This window comes from Dipodomys ordii, unplaced genomic scaffold, assembly GCF_000151885.1.
Source record: "Dipodomys ordii isolate 6190 unplaced genomic scaffold, Dord_2.0 Scaffold53, whole genome shotgun sequence".
NCBI lineage: Eukaryota > Metazoa > Chordata > Mammalia > Rodentia > Heteromyidae > Dipodomys > Dipodomys ordii.
In genome coordinates, this window is record NW_012267269.1 from 6,571,894 (window position 1) to 6,583,845 (window position 11,952).

General features: G+C 36.1%; 1 protein-coding gene across 2 annotated transcripts in view; it reads left to right on the forward strand.

Moving 5' to 3' along the window:
* Focad (focadhesin) overlaps positions 1–11,952 on the forward strand; it is a 274,302-nt gene that overhangs the window by 227,399 nt on the left and 34,951 nt on the right. For both annotated transcript variants that reach the window (XM_013020828.1, XM_013020829.1), the window contains 6 exons: positions 3,730–3,877; positions 5,824–5,943; positions 7,638–7,760; positions 8,204–8,281; positions 8,950–9,021; positions 10,525–10,627. In XM_013020828.1, the coding sequence (XP_012876282.1) occupies positions 3,730–3,877; positions 5,824–5,943; positions 7,638–7,760; positions 8,204–8,281; positions 8,950–9,021; positions 10,525–10,627 (644 nt within the window). The remainder of the gene's footprint in view (positions 1–3,729; positions 3,878–5,823; positions 5,944–7,637; positions 7,761–8,203; positions 8,282–8,949; positions 9,022–10,524; positions 10,628–11,952) is intronic.

An 11,952-nucleotide genomic window follows, 5' to 3' on the forward strand; every position in this document is an offset into this window, starting at 1 on the left:
GTGTAGCAGTTTGTAAAGAGCAAACTGCTATACAATGTTGAATGTCATTAGAACTAATTATTAGATGACCTTGCACTTATTCTGCAATATTGCCATCAAATTACAAGGATTTCAACATTCATTTATTGTTAGTTTAGAGGAATGTATCATATCTCAGTTGACATAACAACAAATGTGTTGGAATTGCTTTGCTTTTCAGAGTTTCTTTTTTGCTATTGATATTTTAGTATATTCAGAGCAAATAAGTAATGACATATAGGATAGAAATTTAAAACATAGAAACTCTTTTAATAATTTTTATTTTTTATTAATTTTTAACTTTCTTGTAGACAATTTATACTAACAATTCCAGAGTCTCAGTTTTATACCTAAGATCATAATTTTTTCATGTGTTAGAGATATCAACAGTTAAGTATTTGTTTTCAATGGACAAAAAAAGTGAATGCTACCATTGCCCAAGATTTTATTTGTTGATAAAGAATATAAGATGAGGTAAATGTTTGGAGCTAATCACCTGGGTACTCTTGAAGACTTACGACAAAAATAAACACATTAAAATATAGAACATTTGGAAATTAGAAGGAATCAAGTGCCGAGATACTTTCTAACTACATGCTGGTAGTTAAGAAAAAGTAGAAGAGAACTACTAGATGACCAATTGATTATCTGTATATGGAATGAAAAGACTAAATGTCAAGATCTGAGCTGAGAACATCTGAGGATATCACGCTATTATTTATTTTGTCACATGCATATCCATACATAGATTACCCAAGTAGATTAAGTTATATGGTAGTTACAAATAGAGTTGTAAAATTGCCAGAGAATGGTGGCTGCTATGAACATTTTTACCTAACTGTGGGCTAGCAACTCATATGTCATTGTTTTTAAGTTTTTCTACCTATATACTTTGAGATGCTAAGGGGGGAACCTTAGGTCCAGGGGACAGAGATTTTTGTGAGTCCAGGATACATTAAAAAAAAATAGGATCTAAACACTCGCCTGTTTATTGAGGAAGATGAACCCCAGTTCTTTTTTTTTTTTGGTCAGTCGTGGGGCTTGAACTCTTAGCTTAGACACTGTCCCTGTGCTCTTCAGCTCAAGGCGAGCACTCTACCACTTGAGCCACAGCACCACTTCTAATTTTCTAGTGGTTTATTGGAGATAAGAGTCTCACGGACTTTCCTGCCTGGACTGGCTTTGAACCGCAATCCTCAGATCTTAGCCTCCTGAGTAGCTAGGATTACACGTGTGAGCCACCAGCACCTTGTTCCTAGTTCTTATTTACCATATCCATCTTTCTTATTCTGGCAAAAAGTAAAATTTTCATGATTAAACTTTAGATGTATATTCAGTGAATTTGAGCACGTATAACTTTTGCCTCAGTCTAAACATAAGCATGAAGTTTGTATTGGGAGTAGAGTGGGATGGGGTGAGTTCAGTAGATCTTCTGTATTGCTCTGGCTCTCTTAAAATCCTTCATATGGTCACTTCATCATTCAGTAAATAATAACCAAGTGCCTGTGTTCTAGTGCCTTAGATACTGTAGTGAGGATAAACAGAAAAGTTCCTCATCTTCATGAAACTTTCAGGTTAGAGAACAGATACAAATCAAATGATTTCCCCCCTCCCAAATAATCTCCATCAGAATGTTTTAGGTACCAGAGGTTCACCCCCTGTAATCCTAGCTACTACAGAAAGACTGAGAGCTGGAGGATCAAGGTTTAAAACCAGTCCAAGCAGAAAAATTGGTGAGACTTCTGAGTTCAAGGCACAGTACAAGCACAGGGAAAACAAACAAATAAAGCAATTACAATTAAAAATGTAGAAAGTACAAGGTGGGTCTATGGGGCAATAGTAAAGAGTTTTCTACAGGGCTATGGAAGGTGTCCCTTTTGTAATATTTGAAATCTTAAGCATAAGGAAAGGCAACAGTCAAATTTGTCAAAAAAATTAATCAAGTTGTGTCTACTTATATACGTGATCTAATTCTGTCATTTTTATATACAGTAATATACAAGATAGCTAAGAAGCTTCCCTGTGTTCCCTGTGAACAGAGGCTCTAAATGTTCTAAACCCATACTAGTGAAGAGGCGCCTTTCCTCCAGAAATGTGATTTATCAGAAAGCCTGCCATGCTTGGATGTTAGATACTGCTTTAACTGGTTGGAAAGCATTATGCTAGTTGAACTTGTTAGGTTAATGTAAACTGTAGCAGCGGTCCTGCCTAATGATGGATGATTGCTGTGGCAACTTCTTTACAAAGGATATCCTAATGGCAGAATGTTCTGTAGTAGAAACTGGATAAACCTACTTAGACATCCCATCATGATGTCAACAACATAAAGAGGGTCCTTGGGCTTGGCAGAAGGTGGGGAACCCGTACTAGTCAAATCCTGCTGAAATCTTTCTGTGTGTACTTGAGCAAACTCTGTAGCCTGTCTATTCTATTGGGGCTCTACTGTCAGATGTGGATACACAGAGGTTTGGGGAAGTAACTAATATGTTCATAAAATGAAGAAGGGTCTCTATGCTAGCCTAGGGTATAGACCCTATGTAGAGAAGTATGACATCCCATGTGGACAATAAAATATGTTAGTGGAGAAATGCCCTGGAATACACTTCTGAGGGACTTAGATCATGACAAGAGGTAAGCCAAATCAGAGCCCAGACAATTTCTGGGAAGAAAAAAAAAGCCAGCAACAATGATGGCAAAAACTTTACAAAGTAAAAAATGATCACAAGCTGCATTATCTTATCATAGCTTAAAGTTTTCTGAGAGAACAATTCTTTTCTTTAAATGCTATGTATTCTTTCAGGAGAATTGGGGCACAAAGACCCAGATTCCAATTGAATTGTCACATGGGGTAACTTTTGACAAGCCTGTCATTTGTCCATTTTCTCTTCTGACCCAGTGGTACTCTGAGAGATCAGAGGGGAGAGAAGGATTAATGTCATTGTGCACAGATGAATACACAGTTTCTTTAAAAAAGAAATTCCACTTGTTGAAGTTGACTAGGAAACATGAAGCACTTAGCTATGCCTCATAACCATGCCTTGCATTGATATCCTCAGCTCATGAAGAAATTTAGACTTTTTTCTCTTTGTGTAGATACTGAGAATGCACTCAACATAGGTGGCTGCAAAGAGGACTATAGCTTTTCTGTCAGGGAAGAAATAAAGCTGATTTATATCTCCCTTGCCATTGTAGAGTTTAAGTCAAACTGTCCCATGGATTTGGTTTTTGTCTGGAAGATACCCAGTTCTAGTACAGGCCATGGATGTCTATTTTTGTTTTTGTTGCTGTACCAGTACTGGGGCTTGAACTCAGTGCTTGGACATTGTCCCTTGGTTTTTCACTCAAGGCTAGAACTCATGTATTTCAGCCACAACTCCAGTTCTGGCTTTTGCTGGTTAATTGGAGATAAAGAATCTCTCAAATTGCTGCCCAGGCTGGCTTTGAATAGCCTCCTGAGTAGCTAGGATTATGGGCATGAGCCACCCAATGCCTGGCCTTGGATACCTGTTTTGATAGAAATTTTTTCCCATTGAGGAGAGACCAGATCAGGCTATACCTCTCATGAATTATGGGGCACAGTTCCATGTTTGGTATATGTCCTGCCATCTCACCTCTGAGTTGAATTTTCAGAGTAGTATAAATTTTTGTGGTAAGTACAGAGTAGTGTAGATTTCTTGCGATTCTAACACCTCATCTTTTTGGGCATCCAAGCACCGGCTGTATATTGGGAGTTGGACTTGTGCTGTCCCTCATGAGCCACAGCAGCCAAATGGAGTCGCGTGTTCATGTGGCAGCATCACTTCGGAAGTTGTCTGCTTACCTCGATGACAGCAGGAGCCAGAGTAGGACGTTTCAGGAGGTAGGAGAGAAAGCTTCCATTTTGCTTCCCTTGGCTACCTTCTGTTTTCTTGCTTCTCTTTATTTTCTAACTTCTTTTATTTTTGATAACTTGGTAAATTAAATTCTTTCTCAATTTCAAGTGCAGTAAGGGAGAAAAAACTGAGAGGCAAGCCACCTGTATTAGATCATGAGGTTTTCAAATTGTGTGGCTATATAAATCAACCTAGACTTAAATGTGGCATAGGAGATAAGAACCTTTAGTGAATACAGAAACCTAAGTCAGCATCACTTGAGGCCACTTGCTAAGAAGAGCTGCAATTTCTGGAAGAAGGTTAAAAGGGGATTTTTAGAACTATACTCGAGCAAAACGTAAGTTGAAGAAATAGCTAGGAATAAGCTCAAGAAACTGCAGGTTGAAAGGCATTTGATTTTTTTTTTTCCTTAAAGCCCACTAGCATGAAAACTTATTGAGGACACTTCTTTTACTGTACTGATTGCAAATTGGAATTTGGAATTGGATTTTATGGGCAGCCTATGTGTGTTAGCCATATCTAGATGGAATATTCTGGGCATGTGCTGTGCTTGTCTCTGTTGTGTCCAGGTGAAGCTGCGCTGCCTGTGCTCTGCTTGGGAGGAGCAGGGGATGACCTCGTGGCCTGGCCAGACTCTCCCTCTCATTACAGCAGCTTCTGTTTCATTCCCGCCTGCCCATGAGCTATTGATGGGCACATAATGGTTGCTGTGTTTCCCTGCTTAGCTCCTGCTCTTTCAGCAATAGGTCCTGTTGAATTGGTGAATTTCTTTGGGGCACCGAGGGTTGATGTTTTGTTCTAAACATGTACTAAATTTCCATTTTTAAGGTAGCATAGAGCATAATTCAAAAATACATATTTCTACAAGACGAAGGAGAAAATCTTGTGGCCAAGGAACATTTTGATTAATAAGTGAAAAAGGTTTTTTACAACTGATACATGTCTGCCTTGATGGTTTATTAATAAGACCTAAAGCAAACAGGTTTATTGTTTTTCTCCTCTGATGTTTTTTATACAGTTTCTATCGTGGAAACTGCCTACATTTTTTTCACGCATCAAATAGTGTTCAGAGTTGAATTTTCCCCTGTATCAAAACAACATCCTGAGAAAGAAAGGTTTTATTGTGAACATATAAGGTAGCAGGAAGAGGATGATTTGCTTTGATTTGCAGAAATTGAGACTCAGATTAAGTGACTTGCTCAGTTACTTAGCTGATAAATGATTAATATGGGACATATGCCCAATATTATTTCTACTCTGAACCATCTTATAAATATATAGATACATATATGTACAAATATATGCATACATACATATATATAATTTATTTATTTATTCAGTCTTATAAGCATTTTTACACTAGTACAATAAAGTAGGTAGTGTAATACTTATTTTACACAATTTATCTAACTACATTCCTGTTCTAACCAGGCTCCAATATTTATCCTAGGGGATCTTAATGTTTTCTTCTGTGAATTTCCTCTTTTTGAACCATAGACAAAGTGCTTGGCAATTAATAATATCCAGCTTCTGGCTCAATAATAATAATAATAATGCGTTTCTTTCTCATGTTGATGGGTGCTATGTGATAGTATGATGAGATGAAGAAATGTTTTCATTCAGAGCCTAAAGGCCTGGGTTTGAATCCTATTATTAACTAATGGCTATTTAAACTATTATTATCCTATTTTAATCTAATGGCTTTAAACTCCTCATCTGAGAATTAGGAATAGTGATACCCATCCTAAATTGTCATGAAATATACTAATAAAAGTCAAACAACAAAATAGTACCCAGACTAAGGCAAATGTACTTGAATCCAATTCTTATTCTAGGGGGAGTAGTTTCACAGAATATCTGAATCAACAAATCCATCTTCTCATAATTTGTACCCTAAAGTAAGGTTTTTCTACCATGTTTTTTCTTATCTCAGGTCCTTGCCTACACCCTTAGTTGTGTGTGTACATCAGCATTCAGTGCTGGCATTATTGAAGCTGCGGAGGCTGAAGATATTATGAACAAACTTCAACTGTTAGTAGAGCACAACCAGCAGGTTAGAATGTTGTCTCTGACTATTGATTTAATGTGAGCGTAGGGTGAGATAGTGTGTGTGTGTGTGTGTGTGTGTGTGTGTGTGTGTGTGTGTCTGTCTGTCTGTCTGTCTGTCTGTCTGTCTGTCTGTCAGTCTGTCTGTTGGTCTGTCTAGAATTAGAATTGAGGTACTTTTGACTATTGTTGCAGACAGCAGTCACACATGTCTTTTTCTCATCATATCTTATTCTTCTGCGGGCATATCTTACCATTTGAGAGAGTATTGATAGGTTTTTTCCTCTCTTCAATCATTGTGGTGCATTTGTTAAGTCTTAAAGTAGATGGCTAGGGAATATCAGAGTTATATACAGCTAACAAAAAATATATAAAGTATGAATACACAGAGAACTCTGATGAAGTCAAAGCTCAGCACATTTAAGTAAGAAAGTCTCTTTTTATAACCTCAACTAATAAACCTTATAACAGCTCCTCTGAAATATTACTTAGCCTTAAGAAGGAAATTTAAACAACATGGTGCTAAGTGGAATAAAGCCAAATTGCAAGGGAAATACAATATAATTTTACTTATATGAGGTTACAATACTCAAAGTCAATAGAGACAAAGTCAATGTTGCCAGGGTCTAGGCAGAGGAAGGAGTGAGGAATTTACTTAATGGGGGCAGAGTTTCCATGTTTCAAGATGAAAAAGTTCTAAAAATAGTTAAACAACAGTATGAATGTACTTAATGCTACTGAGCTGGTAGCATTAAACATTTTCAGAATTAAGATGTAGCTTTGGGGCTGGGAATGTGGTTTATGTGGTAGAGTGCTTGCCTTGCATGCAGAAAGCCCTGAGTTTGATTTCTCAGTACCACATAAAGAGAAAAACCTGGAAGCAGCACTGTGGCTCAGTGTAGAGCACTGGCCTTAGGCTGAAGAGCTCAGGGATAGTACCCAGACCCAGAGTTCAAGCCCCATGACTGACAAATAAAACAAAAACAAAAAACAAACAAACAAACTTGTTTAGTTACAAATGTCATAGAATCTCCCTAGGTGAATTTTGTTTTGGAAAAGTTATCTCCAGAGTCCTAGTATTGTCCTTAAGTTGATTATGGCAGGATTCACTGGTTTTAAGTTTAATATTATATTGTTACTCTCCATGACATTGTGCTTGTTCATTTGCAGTCAGATATATTTTGCATAGACGTTTTCATATGCTGCACTGTCAGTGGGATGTTTTCTTTTCTAGGAGTTGATTGACCTTCTGTTGGTGTTTCATTCATAACTCTTCTGAGAATTCGGATCAATTGAGCCAAGTTGCTCAATAGTGCAGTAATTTTTCCTAAAATAAATTACTTATTTCCACTAAATTTGTTGCAATTAGACTTTGCAGTTATTGTTGCCAACCAAAGTCTTGAGCAAAAACAAAAAAACTATAGCATTGTATTCATAAATTGACATGTTGAATAGAAATTTCTCTGTACTTAACAATAACAAAAATCTGTAAATCTTTGATTTACTGTTTATATGTGTTGCTGGGCTATAAATCTTTGATTTACCAATTTAGTTGTAAATAAATTATGACAAATATAACTTGTAAATACAAAAGGAACTTTTAGAAATGCTTGTATCCAGATAGATATATAGATAGATAGATAGATTCCTAATCTTTGTCTTTTTTCATTTTCTTACTTCTGTGTTTCCTTATTTATACAGACTTCAGGTTTTGCACTGGCACTAGGAAACATTGTTCATGGTTTATCTGTAAGTGGACATGGAAAAGCTGAAGTCTTGGGCAGTAAACTTCTTCCTGGCTGGATCAGAATTGTTCTAGCAGAGGTAGTGGTCATATCTTGTATGCTATTTTACATTTTCATAAAGGAACAGAGAGCCAGTTTATTGGATCATTTATAGGAGTTGCTAAGCTATATAGCTTAACAATAATAAAATGGGTGATTGTGGATGAAAGAGACACACACTTTTAATCCCTTATAAATAATGCATCCTGCCAACCATTGGAATTTTTTTATAAACTGGATACTTTATCAATGCTTTCATCTTAAAACAGCATTATGTCTTTTGAAAAATTAAAAAAAATCAAGATACTTCTAATCTAATATCGTTAATTGTTGCTTTATTTTAGTTTATTGCCATTTTTAATCAAGTATGCAGGTTATGCTGATCCTACCCATTTAGTCCTATTTCTCTATGTAATAATGAACTTTATAGATCTAAACCCAAGGAGTATTTGGTCTTAACAGATTCCAATGCTTTGTTTTCAGGGCACTCCCACAATGCTGTGTCTGGCAGCTCTTCATGGCCTAGTGGCCTTGGTGGGTTCTGAAGGGGATGTGATACAGGTAAAGAAAGGAACTGTCTGTTGAAGGGCAGGAATTTAAGTGTATGCAAAGCCATGGTAAGAACAGAATATCATTTCCTTAATGTGATGAAGACAGACAAATATATGCTCATGGTGATAGTCACTGGGTTCTCAATACCTTGCTGTATGACATAGTACTCTGTGCCAAGAATTTTTTCTGTACAGGTTTGTTCCCTGTTTTGTTTGGTTTGCAAGGATTGAATCTGATTAATCTTGGTACTTTCCAAAAATTTTCCTGCTTGAGAAAAGTGATTGAATGAGATAAGATATTCAAATCATTTACAGTGACTCCAGTTTGCATCTGTAATGGTTAAGTCTGTATCTGTGTAGGTGTTCTTTTCAAAAATGTATCTTAAAATATTTTTCATAATAAGCACCTGTATGTATAGATGTATAAGTAATTGTAAAGTAGCTCCTCTATTCACACAGTAAAAGTTTATAAAATGATTGCCACTGCCACACTGAACAGATGCTAAGAAACCAATGACAATTAAAGTAGAAATGTTGGCCTTAACAGCTCACAGCCTATGTGTTTGAAATATTAGGATATATGATATATTACTACTTACTTAGAAAGTGATTGCTTGTACACTGAATGTAATTATTTATGGTGAGAAGAATGACAAATCTTTCTTCTTACTATTTTAGTTGAAGTCAGAAGCCATCCAGTCTTCTCATTTCCAAGGCAGACTTAATGAAGTCATCAGAACTTTAACTCAGGTGAGAAAAGAAATTGAATGAGACTTTAACTCCTGTTTTCTGCATGGGAGGCAGGAAATGCATCTCTCTTTTTCTATTTCTCTTTAATCCTGTTAGACCAAAATAAATCCTTGATAAAACTTTCACAAATAAAAGAAAATGAACTGAAGATCTCTGAGTAGGAAAACAAATATTTCCTTTTCTTGTCTTTGTTCCCTTTATTTGATACAGATGTTTTAGCTAGAAAATACAGAAATTCTGTTTTCATACTGAGTTTGAGGGGCATTGGGAGTGACATATGGTCTTGTATTCACTGACAAGCATACACTGTTTCTAGAAAGAAAAAACAAAAAGCTGGTGGTTTTTCAATTATTTCTTGTTGTTTTTGTTGTTGCTGTGGTGGTGGTGGTGGTGTGTATGCGTGTTTGTCTGTGTGTGTGTGTGTGTGTGTGTTTGACAGTGATAAGGAACGTAGGGCTTGCACATACTAGTCAAGTGTTCTTACTGAGTTATGTCCCCAGCCCCAAACCTGGCATTTTTGGAGTTAAGTTGCTATTGATTTCCCTTAAGAATTAAAACCTAACCCTACAGGGATTATCAGACCCTCAGAACAAGGAAAAATGGAAGGTGATCAAAGAATAGGACAAGTATCTGAAAAGAATGTTGAAGAGACACTAGTTCAAATGTCACTTATAGAAATATTGGGGTAAATGGTTGTTATTTTCTTGGGAAAGGAAAAAATGAAATATTTCTATCTTTTAAGATTTTTTTTTAATTTTTAAGTTATTTATGCTCCTTACATAAAATTTAAAAATACAAAATGAAAGAAGTTGAAAAAATGTTAGTGGTCATGAAGCAACTGGTAATATTTGGTCATAGTTCTTTTTTAAGCATTCTTACTTTGCATTGTTGATCTTTTTTAGCGTTTATAGATTGTATTATCTTTTTTTCTCATTAAACATACTTGTAAAATACGATTACAATACCTACTACATGAAGGAACTTTGTAATACATGCTTTAAATGCAAACATAAATCTCTGAAAAGAATTTCCTTTGCATATACAACTTTTAATGTGCTCAAAAAAGAATTTTGCAATTTAAGTTGTTATAATATAGGAGAAAATGTATCAGTTGAACTATTATTTAATAATGTTTGTTATGAGTGAAAAAGCAGTATCTCCTTCCATTTCTAGAGGTACTTTAGTCTCTACTCTTTGAATTTTACTATTTTGTAAAAATTTCTTTGAGACAAAGTGACACCAGAGAGAAAGATAGTTTCTGATTGACTATGTAGTTAATTATGTAATTAGTTAACTATGTCCTTTAGCCAATACTAATTGAAAATTTGTATGATTAAAGCCTGGTGTATAGATATTACATGATATTACATCTTGCAATAAAACATATCAACAATTATAACAATAAATAAAGTGACATAAATTTAGTGACTTTCTGTGGGTTGCTTTTTTATTGAAAAGAGTTTGGATATTGCCCCTACCTTGAACTATAGTTTTCATTTAAAGGTCATCAGTGTCTCTGGAGTGATTGGTCTTCAGTCAAATGCAATCTGGCTTCTAGGACATCTCCATCTATCTACCGTGTCCTCTAATCAAAGCAGAACTTCTGGTAAGATTAAAACCCTGAAACCCTGGTGCTGGAAAAAGGAAGTACTGACTCCAAGTTTGGTAATTTAAAAGCATTAATCTTCATGACTCTCAGTAGGTGTTACTATGTTTTATATCAGATTGAAATGAAGTATTAAGAGGATGCCTGACTTTAAAAGTCACATGACAGGAAATAGTGGTTTGCAGAACCCATGATCATTCACTCTTCCTGTTTGCTTCCTGTAGAGGATGGTGTAGACATTCAGTTTAACTCTCATATTTCACAAATGAAGAATCTGAGCCTCAGAGAGCTTGCATATAGTTAGTTTAGTGACAAATCTATAAAGAAAGAAGGAAGACTGAAGCTTAGAGCATTTGTATTTTACTAAATGTAATGGTATAATGTTTTTATCAAGTCTTTGTATGTATGACTGGGGTTTTTCTAGCCATGGTTATAAAATTAATGAGCTATGTACATATAAAGATGGGTGCCTACTAGGTCTCAATATAAGAAAGCTTTTTGTGTTTGAACAAAATTTATTGGTACAGGGGTTTGAAATAAGAGCCCCATACTTGCAAGGGAGGGGCTCTACCACAAGCCACTCCTCTAGTCCCCTTTTGATTTAGTTATTTTTGATATACATTCAAGCTTTAGGCCTGAGCCAGCCTGAACTATAATCATCCTATTTATGCTGGGATGGCAGGTGCCTGGCTATTGATTGAGATGAAATCTTCTGAACTTCAATGCCCAGGCTGGCCTCAAACCCCAACCAACCCTGATCTCTTCCTCCCAAGTAGGTAGGCGGCTTGAGGCACCATTCCTGGCTAAGCATTTTCTATTGTAGCTTTTTGATAAAAGCAATAAAAAGGCATTTGCAATCCCTGAATGCTAATTGTTTGTGCTTAGAAATTTTAGGGGAGAAGATATCACTGTCAATAGGTCAACTGCTTTCTCTTTTTGGAATTTTGACCCACTGCCAATCTTAGACCCAGGCCAGAAAGGTTATGGTACCAAAGATTCCTCCTTAAAACTCAGTTTCACTTATTTCTAATAGACAGTCTCTGGACAATGTAACCAAGAATGTGTACCACTATAGTTACTGTTTCCCTTGCTTCAGTCACTCCATAGCTGTAAAAAGAGGAACACTGGTTGAGAGTCTTCCCAAAACAATGAATATTACACAATTGGAAATTGTTATATGAAAACAGGAAAAAAAAACCCAGTCATACTAGAAACCCTTGATAATGCTAGCTCTGAGGATCAGAGCACTCAAAAGTATCCTGAGGGGCTGGGAAGGTGGCTCAATGGTAGAGTGCTTGCCTCCCATGCATGAGGCCCTGGGTTCA